At 38.9% G+C, this 18,692-nt stretch overlaps 1 protein-coding gene across 1 annotated transcript in view; it reads right to left on the bottom strand.

Annotated features, from left to right (window-relative positions):
• Nucleotides 1–18,692, bottom strand: part of VPS13B (vacuolar protein sorting 13 homolog B) — a 610,900-nt gene that overhangs the window by 331,321 nt on the left and 260,887 nt on the right. The window contains exon 23 of the mRNA XM_081111114.1: nucleotides 15,289–15,523. Coding sequence (XP_080967240.1) covers nucleotides 15,289–15,523 — 235 coding nt within the window. The remainder of the gene's footprint in view (nucleotides 1–15,288; nucleotides 15,524–18,692) is intronic.

Here is an 18,692-nt window from a genome sequence, read left to right as displayed (position 1 = left end):
GGGGCGGTGCCCCAACTCCCCTATCGGCCCTGCTCTGTGAGTGACAGGGGGGAGCTCCCCAATCCCCTGATGGGCCCTGCTCTGTGCGTCACAGGGGGGAGCTCCTCAACCCCGATCGGCCCTGCTCTGTGTGTGACAGGGTACGGAGCCCAAACCCCCCTGATGGGCCCTGCTCTGTGCGTGATAGGGGGCAGCGCCCCAACCCCCTGATCGGCCCTGTTCTGTGCGTGACAGGGGGTGGCACTGCAACCTCCCTATCGACCCTGCCTTGAGTGTGACAGAGGGCGGTGCCCCAACCCCCAATCAGCCCGACCCTGAGCGTGACTGGGGTGGCACTGCACCCTCCGATCCGTCCTGCTCTGTGCATGACAGGGGAAGGCGCCCCAACTCCCCAATCGGCCCTGCTGTGAGCCCGACCAGGGGCTGCACCTAGGGATTGGGCCTGCCTTCTGCCACCCGGGAGTGGGCATAAGCCAGCAGGTCGTTATTTCCTGAGGGGTCCCAGACTGCGAGAGGGCACAGACCAGGCTGAGAGACCCCCCTCTACCCCCCAAGTGAACAAATTTTTGTGCACCGGGCCTCTAGTCCTATATAATAAAAGGCTAATATGCAGACAGACTGAAAGGCGGAACAACTGAACAACCGGTAGCTATGAGGTGTGCTAACCACCAGGGGGCACGTACAGAACATGGAGGATATCAGCAGCAGGCAGCAGAGCGCAGAACATGGCGGGCATTGGCCATGGCAGGATGGTGCAGCAGGTGAGCAGGGATGCCAGACCAAGGCAGGGTGCCAGTAGTTGTCATCAGGGCGAGCCTCTGGTGGTTACTGAAAATTCTTTGCTCCCATGCACCACAGTCCCGCCTGGCGTTTGCACCTGCTGCTCCCTCCCACCTGCAGCCAGAGCCACCGCTCAAACCGCAGAGGATGGGCCGAGACTTGCCCCTGTGCCCACTGCAGCCTCATGGCCCACAGTTCCTTTCAAGGTGCACGAACTGGTATATTAGGCCCCTAGTGATATATAAAAGATAAAAGTAATAAAATAGCCACAATCCATTGTCCACCGTGTCACTCCCAATGATAAACACTATAGTGTTGAACATGCCAACACAGATTAGAACCAGGATCACATGCTATTTTTAATGTAGTATACTCTCTGGTATACTATATTATGCTATTTTTCCCGGTACACACACACAAAAAGAAAACACATACACACAACAACAACAACAAAGCTTAAGTGCCTTACTAAGAGGATCATACTATGAATGTATACATTAAAGAAATCTAAATATGCATTTGTGTCATGAAAGGTGATACTCAATGAATACTACAAGGTAGACCCTCATGAGTTTAAATATTCAAAATTTCTTGACCAATAATAGTTAATAAAATTAAAATCAGAAACTTTTAACTTGAGACTTAGATAATAAATCTAGCTATAAAGTAGTCCATAATAACTTGAGTGGAAACAACTAGAACTGCATGATATGTGGTCAGTACTATGGTAATCTGCCTGTTTTCAGACTTAAAAAATGTTGCCCCAAAGAAAAAAATAACAAACTTTAAATCATCTGTAATTAATTCTAAAATTACTTTAAAACCTATAAAGATTTCCATGCTATTCACAAAATAAAGGCTTTGTCAAATTTGTCTTAAGATATTTTGGAATGATTTGAGGTTACACATTTTAAAACTGGTAGTGAACTGTATATAGTTTTCAAGTTTTATGTTATCCAAGAAATGCTAAGTGGTTGTTATGCTGGATAAAAATCAGCACATTTAAATTCATTAAATTAAAAAAAATGACATTGAGACTGTCTCAGATATGTGCCTCTGCTTCTATACTGAAATCAGACCAATAAATAGAAATTAAGTACATCATATTCTAAATCTTTAAAAGAACCTTTTAAGTTAATACTTTATGTACCTTTAAGATGAGGTCTTAACGTGCAATGACAAATATCCCCAGAATTAAACACTATAAAAAATATTAAAGCAAAAGTCATTAACTGCACAAGTATTCCTTTTGTAGACACATGCATGTATATGCACAAAATAAAAAACAAAAGCACCTTATCTATTTATAACACAGGCAATAAATATTCTGGAGACTCCATAAAATATGCTCAGGCACCTAGGACAGGACAGAACAATATACTAATCTGAAACTTTCAAAATTAATATTTTTCCTTTAATTGGAAAGTTCTAATGCCATAATATGGGTCTTTTATTTTAGAGAAACTATTGCTAGCAGAATTCAGAAAATTTAAAACAAACTGTCTAAAAGAATAAGAAAAACTAAAAATAAAGCAAGAAGACTGAGAATTCCATTTGTATATGCATTTGTGAACCCTCCTCTACACATAATCAACAGAGAAAAACATATCAATAAAATAATTCTCAAGAAAATGATGACCTAACACTGATGTAATTCAGATAAAATAAGGTGAAAGAAAATGAATATGACAGAGCTTTGAGACTAAACGAATAAAGAAAGAAAATTCATACTCTGGTTTCTCTTCAGATTGCATAAATCTTTCGCCTTTTACTAAAGAAAGAAAATTCCGAGACAGTGTTATGTGAGACATGTGTCAACAATGGGTAAGGAATTAACTAGATAATATTGATGTACAATTGAGTAAATTTTAGAAAAATATATAGTATGATTTCCATACATTCTATCACATGTTGCTGATTTTGCACAACACTAGAAGCAGAAGACAAAGGTAACACTCTACTCAATTCTTCCTCGTTTTCATAACCTTAGTCATTAAATATCTTTAGAAGCAAATATCTTCTTCCTTTCCCTCCCCCACCCCTTAGGTCCCACAATCCAGTATGACTCAGGAAGGTTTTTATTTCAAATATGAGAGTGTAATCAATAATATTTTACTATCTATGGTGAGGGTTAACACTTTCTTGAGATTATATACACTACACTCCCCAAATATAAATGACCCAAAACAGCTCATATAATTTCCCCAAACAACTTAAGCAATTAAGTGACTTAAAGACAGTTAAAGAAAGGGTTTTTTAATTCTAAGTGATGTTAATTAAGTAATGGGGAATTCCAAAGAATTAAGACATTGAAAATGATAAAAAGTATAAACAATTCTCCTAGCACAGAACAGTTGGAATGTCTAGAAGAGAGGAAAATAAAATGAACACCATATAGTTTTTTTTGCTCTGTAACCAAAACTCTACATTTGGAAAAAAGTATTGTTTTGTATTAGTTAATGTGAAATATAGTACATGTATAAAACATAATAATTGGGAGAAAAATATTGCCTAATTGATTTCAAATTTATGAAATATTTTCTTTACATCAAGGAATGTGAATTCTCACTGCTAGAGCTACTATTAACTTCTGAATTTACTACTGGCTTACTCATAACTTAATCATCAAAGTTTCATTACTGAATAAAGAAATATAATACCGGCTTTTAAAATTCTCAAGCATTTATTATTTTAATTATAAACAATTCAAAAACAGAACAATCATTGCTTTTAAAACTAGAAGGGACCTCAACAAATAGTACTGTCCTTCAGGCAATTAAGGTATTAGTAGCCACTTCACAGTTTGAAAGAGATGTCAAGATTATCACAATGCAAGACTTACTTAGGGCCATATAGTTAGCAAGCAAGAAACAGCCCCAGTTTCTACAGGTAATCTTAGGAAATATTACAATTCCATATATTTTCTAAGCAACTTGCCACTAACAGCACTCCTAACCTTCCCTCAATTATTACATAAAAACTCTAACATAATTAAGCAAACATTATAAAATACTTCTTAGGTCTCATACCTCGTTATATGGTATCCTATATAATAAAGGCTAATATGCAAATCGAAAGGAGGAATGGCCAGTCACTATGATGCGCACTGACCACCAGGAGCAGATGCTCAATGCAAGAGCTGCCCCCTGGTGGTCAGTGTGCTCCCACAGGGGGAGCGCCACTCAGCCAGAAGCCGGGCTCACAGCTGGCTAGCGCAGTGGCGGTGGCAGTGGCAGTGGCAGGAGCCTCTCCTGCCTCAGCAGCAGCGCTCAGCCATCAGCTGGACATCCCCTGAGGTCTCCCGTACTGTGAGAGGGCTCAGGCTGGGCTGAGGGGGCATGAATTTCATGCAACAGGCCTCTAGTATGGGTTATAATTTAGAAAAGAATATATAGGGTATTTTTTAAATGCTGGGGTTTTTTTGTTTCCTGATTGTTAATTTAGTTTTCCTTAAATACTGAATAACTGAACCTCATTAAACTATTAATAAAATAAATATTTTATAAACAACACGTTTTCAAACTTCAATAACAACAAACAAATGCTTAAGACACAATTCCCTTTCCAAAAATTTTAGCCATATACATTTGCAACAACAATAAAAATGACATAAAATGACTGTAACATTACGATCCCAGATAGTAAATAGATTTCATCGTTTTTCTTAGCAGAACACAGTGCATGTAGCCATTTTAGTTAATTTGAGCCAAAGCTACAGCAGTCCTTCCCTTGTCTGTAGTTTCTCTTTTCGCAGGTTCAGTTACCCAGTCAGCTGTGGGAGGGAGGGAGATGGGGGGAAGGTGACTAAAAACCAGGTAAAAATGGCTGGGTCTCAATCATAGCAGCAGAGCTGGCTACACACCTCAGGGACCTTTGGGAGCTCTTTTTCTGGAGAAGCTCTTGGCAGAGACTCTGTGACTGAACTGTGTAGCTTTGGAAGAGGGGCCAGTCGTCCCCACCTCTGACACACACCTGGTGCCCTTCCCACCACCTGTTGAATCACTTGGCCTTCCCTTCCCCTCCTGGGGTCCTGGCTGCTGAGTTATGTCCCATGGGAGGATTGGATGCTCCAGGTGGAGCTGGGACTTTTGGAGCAGGGCTCTTAAGGAGACTTCTGTCCAGGAATCAGACGGGTAGGCGGAAAGAAGGGAGTGTTTCACAAAGCTGGGACAGACATCAGGAGTATGTCTCCCTAGGAGGCTGTTGTCTGGAACCTGGACAAAATGCTTGACCCCCCTCTGCTGCAGGCTCCACAGGCAATACTCCCAATGGGAGACTCTTCTGATATATCCTCCCAAGTCCCGGTGGCTCTGCCCAGCAGAGCTTCTTGCACAGGGGAGAGCTGACTGAACCTGTGGTTCCCTCTTCCTAGGGGAGCAAGAGTTGGAGACTGGCAGACTGAGTGGTTTAGCTCTGGAGTAGGGGACCTTTTCCCTTCATTGAGTGTCTGACCACAGCACCAAATAGGGCACCCAATAGCCCTGTCCTCCTTACACTGATCAGCGACTACAGAGCTCCCCAACTGTGGAAGGGTCTGTGGGTGGCGGCCTACCTGGGCCCACACTACAGTCTTTCTTTGGAAGGCTCTGGAGGAACACCAGGCACCCTCAGTGGGAGACAAAGTAGTGACAAATAGAGGAAGACATCAGGGAGCCTCAGACCTTTTACAGATCTGCCCCCAGCTCTACACAAAATGGCGCCTCCCATGAACGCCCAGGCCCAGCAGACACAGCCACAAACAGTGAATAGCGTGGTAGCTCCAGACAGGTAGATTAATACTGGTTACAACAAACATCTGTCTGTTCTTTTTTAATTTTTTTTAAATATATTTTATTGATTTTTCACAGAGAGGAAGGGAGAGAGACAGAGAGTCAGAAACATCGATGAGAGAGAAACATCGATCAGCTGCCTCCTGCACATCTCCCACTGGGGATATGCCCGCAACCCAGGTACATGCCCTTGACCGGAATCGAACCTGGGACCTCTCAGTCTGCAGGCCGACGCTCCATCCACTGAGGCAAACCGGTTTCGGCTCTTTTTTAATTTTTTAAAATATATTTTTATTGATTTCAGAAAGGAAGGGTGAGGGAGAGAGAGTGATAGAAACATCAATGATGAGAAAGAATCATTGATTGGCTGCCTTCAGCACCACCCCCCCCCCCCCCCACTGGGGATCGAGCCACAACCCCTGCATGTACCCTGACCGGGAATCGAACCTCGACCTACTGGGTCATAGGTGGACGCTCCAACCAACTGAGCCATACAGCCAGGGATAAGGTTATTATTGATAGATACTTATTTATTGCCATCTTATTCCTTATACCTATGTTCCTCTCTTTCTCTATTTCTTCTGCATTTGAAAGTAGGCCCTTTACCATTTCTTACAACAGAAGGTTGCAGGTTCGATTCCCAGTTAGTCAGGGCACTTACAGAAGGCAACCAATTAAAAAGAATATATGCACACCCATGTTCACAGCAGCATTATTTACAATAGCCAAGATCTGGAAACAGCTCAAGTGCCCACAAGTAGATGAGTGGATAAAAAAATTGTCGCCCAGCTGGTGTGGCTCAGGTGGTTGAGCATGCTCCCAATCACCGAGGGGTTACCAGTTCGATTTCTGGTCAAGTCACATTCCTGGGTTGCAGGCTTAATCCCCAGTGGGGAGTGTGCAAGAGGCAGCTGATCATCGATATTTCTATATCTCCCTTTCCCTTCTTCTCTCTCTAAAATCAATAAAAACATTTTTTAAAATGGTGGTGTATTTATATAGTGGAATACTACTTAGACATAAAAAAAGAAGTAAATTTTACCTTTTGCGACAGCATGGAAGGACCTGGAGATTATTGTGCTAAGTGAAATAAGCCAGTCAGAGAAAGACAAATACTATATCATTACATGTAGATTCAAAATAAAGTGATGAACAAAGTAGAAACAAAGGCACAGATACATGAAATAGATTGACAGCTGTCAGCAGGGAGGGGTTTTGGAGGTTGACACAGACAACAGTATGATGAAGGCCAGAGGAAAAAGGGGCTGGGGATAGGCAGATGTGGGCAAAGGAGAGAAAACTGGGGATGGAAAGAGATTGCTTTGGGCAAGGGGCACACAATTTTGTTGAGTTGTATACTTGAAACCTGTATGGTTTTGTGAACAATTGTCACCTCAGAAATTCAATTAAAAAATAAACTCTATTTTACCCCCTTAAAAAAAACAGAAAATGTAAGATGAAACCAAAACAAATTAAGCAGAAAAAAAGGAACAAGAAAAATAAGAACGGAAAGCAATGAAACAGAAAATAGGAAAAAAAAATCAGTGAAATTAAAAGTTGGTTATATGAATAGATCAGCAACCTGACAACCTTCAAAGAGAGAGAGAGAGAGAGAGAGAGAGAGAGAGAACCCACATGTTGCCAAAATCAAAAATAAATGAAGAAATATTACTTTTACTCTATAAAAATTACAAAGAATTTAGAAGTAATATTATGAACAACTCTACATGTCCCAATAAGATAGACAAATTAGATGAATGGACAACTCTAAACTTAAATTGCCATTAGTACTGGGGAGGTTTTGTTAAAGGGTGCAAACTTGTAACTCAAGATGAATACGTTTTGATCTAATGCAGAGCATAGCTAATAAGCCAAAAGCACTGTATTATATATGCCAAAGATGCTAAGAGGCTATGTTCTCAGCACGAAAAAGAAATAGTAAACATGTGACTCGATAGAAGTGTTAGCTAGCACTACAGTGGTGATCACACTGCAATATGCAAATGTATCAAATCAATGTTTTATAACTTAAACTTACACAATGTTAAATGTCAATTGTAACACAATAAAAAATAAATTTCCTTTAAAGAGAACATATTATCTTGTTAAGATTTTAAAAATACATTTTTAAGATCTTAAGACAATATAAATTATATCGTTTATTTTCAAAAGGTGATGAACCAACGTATGACAGCATGTCAGATCTGCCATTTTCTTTCCCAGAGGAGAGCACCAATGCAGTCCCCCACTACCACAAATCACCCCGTTGAATTTCCCACGTTTGGGGAAATCACAGGGATCAGCACATTCGAAGTGCAACCAATAAGCCTCGCCCTAGGGAAACCATCTTCATGATCATGGTATCTCCCCTGCTAGGTGAGTATGCCATTTTGGTTTTTGTTTTTAAAATAAGTGTGTGTGTGTGTGGGGGGGGGGGGTAGAAAATGAAAAACTGATTAACAGGAAATAAATAAAAGACAGTTCCTTTTCCAGTCTTTAAATGTCACAGAATCTACAGCTAAACAAGTAAAGGAGCAGGCTGGACGTGAACCACTTTGAAGCAAATAACTTCTGTTCAATGCAATTCTATTAACTACATTTAGGCAATTCAACAGCTTAATTTCATTTGTAACATATATATGATGGTTTTCAAGAGAACTATTTTAAAAACAACATCAAGGAGAAATCTGAAGCTCTTTTCTGAGTTCCCTTTTTCCCCTAAGGAATCCTATTTACATATGGTTTAAGGATTAAAGTCAAAGACACTCAGTAAAACTGGAAAGAAACTATTACCGTAGTGTGTGTATCATGATCCTTCAGAACAAGTGGAAAATATAATTATCAAGCTATGATATTTTTAAAAATCTGAAATGGAACAATACATATAAACTACTAAAGTAAACCACAATTACACGAAAAAAACAGCCCTCATGTTTTTCATAGGTGTTCAACAATTTTCACATCAGTTTCTATTAAAACTTACTAAATCAATAATAGCAACGTTTTAATTTATTTTTCATAGATGCTCAACGATTTTCACATCAGTTTCTATTAAAATTCACGAAATCCAACAACAGCAAAGTTTTAATTTATAAATGATCTCAATATTCCATTTGTCAAAATATTTTATTAAAGTCACAGGCAAATCTTTCAAAGAAGAAAAAACAAACCTCTGCTAGGCACAGTGTAGAAACCCATCTGCTCAGAGGTGTGAGCTGGATGTAGCAAATTACATCTGCAAGCCTTACTGCAAGTGCTCCCTAATGAAATCCAAGATGTTGATTTTGACCCAAACACTCTACACAGATTGAATCTGGCTATATTAGAGTATATTAGAGATAATCTCTCCCTTCCCATGGCAATTGAAATCAGATGACACATTTCAACATAGTTCCTCGTTTTGAACTTTAGAAGTCCAAGTCTCAAATCTATGAGAATCCATCTTGTTTATCCTACAGACCACCTTTGCAGTGGTGGGTAATTTTTTTTCAAATTATAATGACTAGGAATTCTTTTCCGTTGCTCATGAAGCTGAAGACAAGTTAGAAGCTGACCTTTTCTCTTTTTTTTCTCCTATAGTAACCAAAAGAGTTAGCTAAATATGCTATTTACTGAACAGCAAACTCTACAATTATTTAGTGAGCTCATATTTTGGAACATGGTTGTGATAGATTTTAGGAATAGAACAGTGAACAAAACAGATATATTGCCTACCCTATTCACCTTATTAGGGGGCATAGAAGGTGAACAAAAATTATTCAGATTAAGAGTAGTAAAAGTGAAGCGTCAGGTACAATGAGAGCAGAGAAGAGAGGGACTTGACTAATGAAATACCCTGAAACCTGAAGATGAGAAGAGGAAGGAAGCCGGGAGAAGAGATCAATGAGGAAGGCACATTCCTAGCACATGATAATGCCTGTGATAGGACAGAGCTGTGCTGCTGAAAGAACACAAAAAAGGCTACAGAGGGTGTAGGAGGGCAACTGGTAGCAGTGGGAGAGAGGAAAAGTAAGGGTGGGCAGGGCCAACTGATACAGGATCTTGTTGGTCATGTTAAGGATTTTAAATTTACCCAAAGATTGATAGGAAACCATGGAAGAGATTTCAGGCAGAAATAACTAAAATAGACAAAAAAGAGAGGGGAATTTGAATTTCCGTTCCTTAGGAGATCAAAGAGAAAGAAGAGTCAGGAAGAGAAACTTCTTATGGCAAACCTGCTAAGAATTCTAAAGGACAAAAGTGTCTATAATCCATGGATACAGACAATAGTGTGGTGAAGGCCTGGGACTGGAGGCGGGATGGACTAGAAGGTTCATTGGGGGGAAAAGCAACGTCTGTAATACTTTCAACAATAAAGATAAAAGAAAGAGAGAGAGAGAGAGAGAGAGACTAATAGAGACTTAAAAATTGTTTGATAGGGGTGTACCAATACCACTTATGCCTTTAGTATGAAATTTTCAGTAAACTCTATTCTTTAATGCTTCATGTGAGTGAATATTATAAGGGAATTGAAAGAGGTGAAGGATTTTATTTCTACTTCAGAGACAGGGTTCCACACCCAGTTTCAGGAACACAGTAGTTGAAGAGACCAGGAAAGAATAATGTATCTGGACAGCAGTAAACATGGAATTTGGAAATCATATTTAGATATTAAAAACTACAATGGGCCTGGCTGGTATGGCTCAGTGGTTGAGCATTGGCCTATGAACCAGGAGGTCACGGTTCAATTCCTAGTCAGGGCACATGCCTGAGTTGTCAGCTCGATCCCCAGTAGGGGGTGTGCAGGAGGCACCTAATCAATGATTCTCTCTCATCATTGATGTTTCTCTTTCTCCCTCTCCCTTCTTCTTTGAAATCAGTAAAAAAAAAAAAAAAAAAAAAAAAAAAAAAATATATATATATATATATATATATATATATATATGTATATTTTAAACTACAATGGCTTTTACTGAGCACTTGTCATGTGACAGATACTTTTTAAAGTGTTCATACATTATCTGATATAATCCTAACAATCTTTTTTAAAATATACTAAATTTATTTATTACACTATTCCTTTCAATAGTCTGTAAAATATGAGAGAGCAGGCACCATATATATCTGGTTCAAATGTGTAATCTCTGTATCTGCCATAAGGTAGATGCTCAATAAATATTGGATAAATAAGTGGGTCAGATATGGAGGCAGATGGGAAAATGAGGAAGCAGAACGAGGCTAGAGGAGTGAGCAATACAGCAAACAGAGATGGTTGATGAAAAAGCCATCCTAGGTTTTAGGAATATAAAACAAATAGATTTCTTCAAAAAGCTGGGCCAAGTAACTTTCTCATCAATAAGGATGAACATTGTGTCAAGGCTTACTGAAGACAAATTTATGTCTCTTTTGGAATCCTCAGAATATAGAGAAAGCTTAAGACATGAATAAAATGGTCCCATTTTACTTTTGTTCTGGTTGCATTATAATTATCATCTTAAATTGAAGAAGACAAAAATAAATGGAAAGATATTCTATGCATATGGACTGGAAGAATATTGTTAAAATGTATATACTACCCAAAGCAATCTACATATTCAATGCAATTCCTATGAAAAATCTAATGGCATTTTTCATAGAAAGATAATCAGCAATCCTAAAAAGTATATGGAAGCACAAAAGAACCCAAATACCCAAAGTGGATTTAAAGAACAAAATAAATGAACAAAACAGGAACAGACACATATATACAAACTTACCATATGAACCAACAATTCTTTTCCTAGGTACACATATCTAATAGAAATTTAAACATAGATCTACACAAAAACATGTACAAGAATGATCATAGCATCATCCTATCTAATAAAAGAGAAACATGGTAATTGGCATAGGACCGCTACCCTTCCCATTGGCTAATCAGGGCGATATGCAAAATAACTGCAAGCCAAGATGGCGGCCGGCAGCCAGGCAGCTTGAAACTAACATGAGGCTTGCTTGCTTCAGTGACGGAGGACTGCAACGTTCCCCGCTTGCCTTGCCGGTCTCTGAGCCTGCAGTTTCAAACATTGTAACAAATATAGGTGCTAAACAAAACCCCAGAAACCAGCTTTCAGCTGCTGGGATCTCAGAGCGGGAGTATACAGAGTTTCGATTATAAAACCGAAACAAACCAGATACCTGCTTTCAGGAGCGGAGGCCTAAGAGCTGGAGCCTCAGAGCTAAAGCTGGCCCAGAATAAAAAATAAAAAGAAAAAAAGAAGCAGTTGGGAGATTCAGGCCCAGCCTGAAAACAGCCCTCAGCCCCTCACCCAGACTGGCCAGGCACCGCAGTGGGGACCTCCACCCTGAAGGGTGTGTGACCAGCTGCAAACAGCCATCATCCCCTCATCCAGGCTGGCCAGGCACCCCAGTGGGGACCCCCAACCTGATCCAGGACACCCTTTAGGGAAAACCAGCCAGCCCCAACACGTGCACCAGGCCGCTATCCTATATAGTAAAAGGGTAATATGCCTCCCAGCACTGGGATCAGCGGAGTCATGAGGCCTCCCGGCACCGGGATCAGCGTGACAGGGGGCAGCGCCCAAACCCCCTGATCCGTCCTGTGGCTCTCTGTGTGACAGGGGGCGGGGCCACAACCTCCCTATCCGCCCTGCTCTGTGTGACACGGTGCGGCGCCCCAACCCCCCGCCCCCCACGGGCCCTGCTCTGTGTGTGACGGGGTAGAGCCATAACCTCCCCATCAGCCCTGCCCTGAGTGTGACAGTGGCGGCGCCCCAACCCCCCCAACACACACACACACACACACACACACACACGGGCCCTGCTCTGTGTGTGATGGGGTAGAGCCATAACCTCCCCATCGGCCCTGCCCTGAGTGTGACAGTGGCGGCGCCCCAACCCCGATCGGCCCTGCTCTGTGGGTGATAGAGGGCGGCGCCCCAACCCCCTGATCCGCCCTGCCCAGAGTGTGACAGGGGGCAGTGCCCCAACTCCCCTATTGGCCCTGCTCTGTGCATGACAGGGGAGAGCTCCCCAACCCCCTGATAGACCCTGCTCTGTGCATGACAGTGTATGGAGCCCCAACCCCCCTGATGGGCCCTGCTCTCTGCGTGACAGGAGGTGGCACCACAACCTCCCGATCCGCCCTGCTCTGTGCATGACTGGGGAAGGCGCCCCAACTCCCCAATCGGCCCTGCTCTGAGCCCAACCAGGAGCTGCACCTAGGGATTGGGCCTGCCCTCTGCCACCCAGGAGCAGGCCTAAGCCAGCAGGTCGTTATCTCCCGAGGGGTCCCAGACTGCGAGAGGGCACAGGCCGGGCTGAGGGACCCCCCCTTCCCCCACCCCCCCGAGTGCACAAATTTTTGTGCACCAGGCCTCTAGTTAATCATAATAGTCAAAAAGTGAAGACAACGTACATGCCAATCAACTGATGTAGGGATAAAAAAATGTGGTAAATACATAAAATGGATTATAATTCAACCATAAAATGAATCAACCTTGAAAATATTATGTAAGTAAAAGTAGCCTGTCACAAAAGACAATACACTGCGTGATTTCATTCATATGAAATGTCTACAATGAGCAACTTTATAGCTACAGAAAGGTTACTGGTTGCCAGGGGCTGAGGGAAGGAGGAATGAAGAGTAACTGCCAATAGTGTAACAATTTGTTTCTGGAAAAATGAGACTAGACATTCTAAAATTTGATAGTGGTGATGGTTGCACAAAACTAAATATATTAAAAATCATCTACTAAATACAGCAAAAATTATCTAATCATATATATAATCATATATATATATGTGTGTATATATATATATATATATATATATATATTAAAGGGAATGATTTTTACAATATGCAAGTTATACCTTTAAAGTTGTCATACACATATGAGGGAGTTTTAACAACAACAAAAAATCAAGGAACAAATCATTTTAACCTTACAAAAATTATTCCAGAATTAAAACAAAAAAACAAAAAAGAGGAAGCACTCCCCCACTAACTTTATGAGGTTGGCATATCCTTGATATAATATACAATAGCTGTTGTGATAATAAAGAATTCCCTATAACCAAAAGCAAATGGCAAAGAATGGGTATGACATTTCAGTATGCTAGGGAAATGATCCTTGCATCAAGACAAAGGTCACACACACGCAAAAAAAAAAAAAACAACAAAAAAAACTCTAAAGAACTTCCTTCTGACTCTAAAATTTTATAACTATGATAATAGCATTCATATTCAATAATCTTAAATATCAACCTTAATTTCTGGCATTGAAATCATGCTTAATTCTGACTAATCTGAGAAAACTAGATTTCAATAAAAATTTCAATACAAAGAAAAGGAGAAAGTAACATCAAGTCACAGTCAGAGTTGCACAGACTTTGACTTTCAAAAACAGTACGTATGTATAATAATCTTTATGATATCAGTATTCATACACTTACATCCTAATAATATGAACAAGGTGTTGACCTGTTTAGCACTGTCAAAAATTTAAACCTTGTTGTTAAAATATAGGTTCACATTATTTACTTTGAGATTTAAAACTTTTCCAGGTTCATATACTGTTTGAGATCAATATGTCAAAGTTCAAAAGGGTATGAATTTGCACTGAAAACACTGCAATATCACAAATCAAGTATTTATTAAAGAAAGAGCCATGGCTCCAACCATCACACAATTACCTCCTTTTCCTAAATAAATGAGAAATCAAGAAATACATTATGCTTGATACAAATAATATATTCATTTGATTATGTATATGCTATAACATAGACATTCACAAGTCATGTATAAATTAGATAAAGAGCAAGCTGATAGCTCTTGGGTGGGAGTGGGGAACTGGGGGCATGGAGGGATTGAGCAATAAAGGAAAAAGAAAGAACTCACAGACAGTGACAACAATGTGATGATTGTGGGGGGGAAGGGGACTGGGTGGAGGTAAAAGAGGATATGGGGAGATAAATCATGACGGAAAAAATTAAATTAAATTTTTAAAAATAGATTAACCTAGTTAACAGTCTGCATTCAGCCTAATGCATACATCTAAAACCAACTTTCTTCTCAAGTTAATTTTATCTCTTTAGCACTTTAATGATTATACCATATTGCATATGATCTTTTGTGCATAGAATCCATTTGTATACATATATATAAGTATATGTATAGGATTGAAAGGTGTGGATGTCAATAAATAGCATCACTTAGTTATGTTCATTTACTTTGTAAATCTTTCTTTTTAGATCATTTTGTAGATCACTTAGTTTATTTTCATGTAGATCTTTCAGTGAGACTGCCTTACATGTGCACTAGCATATTTTTTTAAAAAACAAAAATAAAAATATCACTATGTATATCTATACATATGAAAGCCTAAGCAGCCGTCCAACCACCCGACTGGTACCTATGACATGCACTGACAACCAGGGGGCAGACGCTCCGACCGGTAGCTATGATGGGCACTGACCACCAGGGGGCAGACACTCAACGCAGGAGCTGCCGAGCTGCGGTGACTTGGCAGCTATGGTTCTCCGGTGACACACCCAGAACCAGAGAGGAGGGAGCCCAGATTCCAGGGTGCGTCACCCGAGAACCACCCTCTCGCAATCTGGGACCCCTCGGGGGATGTTGGAGAGCCAGTTTCAGCCCAATCCCCACCGGCCAGGCTGAGGGACCCCACTGGTGCATGAGTCCATGCACTGAACCTCTAGTAAAATATAACAACCATAAAAATAATTTCTTTAAATGTACCTTCTTCAAGGATGGGTCTTGGGATGGCAAATGGAATCTCCTGCAGAGGCTCCATATACTTGTGGCCAGCACTAATAATCTTTATTTGAGGCAAGCAGAGCACAAGGGTTCCTGGCATGCTGGTTTGTCCGTGGTACCAACTTCTTACTGTTCCAGGGATGTCACCAGATACAATTGTACTTGGGGAAGGCAGGCTATCATTTGGAATGAACACACAACAAGACTGTACTTCAAGCTAGAAGAGAAAAGTAGAATTAAAATGTTTGGATCAGACTAAATATGGGAGTAAACAGACCCTCAAACATGGTATCTTTACCAGAATAAACAAAAGCAAATAAAAAAGAAAAAGTCCAATACTTAAAGGATTTGTTTTTTTGCTATAAATTTGATCAAAAGTGCACAGTGACATGAGATGAAAACATATCTGCCTTTCCACAGTTCTTTCCAAGAAACATAACTGAGTTAGAAAATGTGCTGGCAAAAAAGGTGAGAAAATCCTCCTCCTTTTGCAGTTCATTAGATTTTGTTAACACCAGTTAAGTCCTTAGAACTGACTAGCATTTTATTGCTCCTACTTTCTCTGACTGCCAGTCAGAGAAAGACAAGGACCATATGATTTCACTCATATGTGGAATCTAATGAACAAAATAAACTGACAAACAAAATAGAAACAGGCTCATAGACAGGGAACAGACTGCCAGCTGTCAGAGGGGAGGGAGGATGCAGGAGTGGATAAAAAAGGTGACAGGATTAAGCAACAAAAACAAAAACAAAATCTTCATAGACATAGGCAACAGTATGGTGATTGCCAGAGGGAAAGAGGGGACGGAGGAGGGAGAAGAGGATACAGGGGGGATAAATGGTGATGGAAGGAAACTTGACTAGGGGTGGTGAACACACAATACAATATACAAATGATGTAATATAGAATTGTAGATCTGAAATCTATATAATTTAATTAATCAATGAATTCAATTGAAATAATTTATAAACACTTTTTTAAAAAGCCCACAAACTGTTATTTCTACATGAATTTGGTCCTTCCTTTTTTACTTTACAAATTAAAATATAAGAACAAATGTTTAAAATGTTCAGATTATATCTCTAAGCAAACAATAAAACAGAACATGTTTATATCACATACTTTTCTCTTTTTATATACACGCATACCAAGGCTCAATATATTATATCACACTTATTAAATACATGGTTATGGAGAAAATTCAGAAGCCTTAAAAATCAGAGTGCCTTCCTTGCTATTACCATACTTCAAATTATTACCTACACTGCTTTCATGTGAAGTTTTCATGCTTCCCTATACCCACTGTAGTTACTTAGGCTTGCAAGCCCAAATCAAAACCTGACTTCATCTCATCATGAGTTCTTAATTCAAATGCAAAGTAGGTTAAAGTCTACTAGTCTCAATTGATTCTCACAAAGTAATACTCTGTACCTGGTTAGTAAATTCCCCAAACAGACTAACATACTTGAATTATTTTTAAAATGAAAAATATGACGAGTTAGTTTTCTATAAAGTACCTGGTATATAAAGGTATTATCGGAAAGTGTAACAAAAATAAAATTTGTTTCCTTGATAAATGCTTAGATATTCTAGCAAATCATATTAGCAAAGACACTATATTTTCTGAATAATAACTAAGAATACAGTAAACATCACTTCTGATGGAGCTAATCTATTCCTTAGTGACAGCATAACAATATGTTATGATACAATAAAGAATTTGCCAGTCTTATAAATAAACTTAACTCATCTTTGCTTCAACAGTCTGTACATGGGCAAACTGATGAATTCAGTGAAGAAAAAAAATATAAGTAAAATTTCCCCCCAAAAAATACATTGGTTCATGGAGTATAAGCTCATTTGTTTAGTTCTGGAATTTTACCTTGCAGTTTAGATCATTTAAGTATATATATGTTAAGTATTTAATTGACTTAAGATTACAACATATTTTTCTGAAATAAAGTGTATATTGTCTTAGATGCATTAAAGGTTTTAAGTATTTAACATAAGTCATTATTGATGTTCAATTGCTCAAGTTAAAATGGCACATTGAGAGCATATTCTCCTATATAAATTGCGGTTATAGGTCAAATTATGAAGAATCAGCATTTAACACTTCATGTAGGTATTAATGCTATGCTCGAAACTGCTTTTAATAATGTGAGATATTTATGTTAATATGCCACAATATACAAATATATACATGTAAGTCCTGAGAAACAAATCTAAATTGTGCCTAAGTTTCCAAAATCAATATATTCCAAAATTCCACTAATTCAGAAATAAATTATTTCATCAAACCTAACCTCAACAATGCATACAGAACCAAGTGTATTAGCATAAGATACATAACAACTCTAAAAAAATAAACTTTCTAAAATGTGTGTTTTGGGGATTTCTTTAATGATAATAACCAAAACATATACATAAATCCAAATTGCTCAAACTTCTAATGCTATATCTATTATATATAGTAAAGCTATCACATAAATCTTTTTACACTTTTAAAATAACTGTTAAACTGTATGTCTAAAATTGTGGTTTTAATGTAAAATGTTGAATGATTTGTGTAAGTGAACAGAAATCTGCAGCAGTAAATTTTGCATTAATGTAAGGATCTGACAATCCAAGGGAAAGAGAATGAAGTAATCTGCCAGTAAGAAGTCCTCAAACCGGGGGTCAGATTATGTTCATGGAAACCATCTGGTTGGGACCCTCTGAGCCACACCAAACACAAATGATCTTTTAAAAAAATATCCTATTCATTAATGCATCACAGCTGCACTGAGTGTTACTTCATTTTTCCATGGCAACATCCTTTCTGTTTCAAGGATCTTATTTCAGTTTTGGTAGCAACGTGTTCTTTCCCCAATATTGAACACATTCATGTGTTAAAGTGAAGGGATTATTACAAATTCTTGAAGTAGAACCACCTCTATTTTGATTCCTATTAGGTCAAGGGCTACATATCTAAGTATTATATCCCGAGGATAAACCAATAAAGTAGAAATTACTCAGTATTCTTATTTTAATAAACAAAACAACTGCAGTTTTTTTTCGGAAGTTCTAAGTTTACATGGTACATGCTATTGTGTACCATCATATGTAAGTTTTGATAAACTTAGATTTTTCTAATTTGTGTGTTCCATACTGTGATACAACTCAGGTAAAAAGAAGAGGCTAAGGTAGGTTCCATTTACATATTAATCTGAATATTTTATTTAGCCTATTGGCTATGTAGAGGATACTTTACATATAAATGCTCTAAATGTTATTACATATCATCTGCTCTTTTAAATAATGGTCCTGTTTCTTATCCCCAAATAACATGTTTCTCCTTCTTTAAAACTTAAAACTTTAGTGATAATTATATTTTGCAAAA

The sequence above is a fragment of the Myotis nattereri genome (assembly GCF_964212035.1).
Source record: "Myotis nattereri genome assembly, chromosome: 17".
Classification (NCBI taxonomy): domain Eukaryota; kingdom Metazoa; phylum Chordata; class Mammalia; order Chiroptera; family Vespertilionidae; genus Myotis; species Myotis nattereri.
This window is presented reverse-complemented; position numbering and strand designations above follow the sequence as displayed.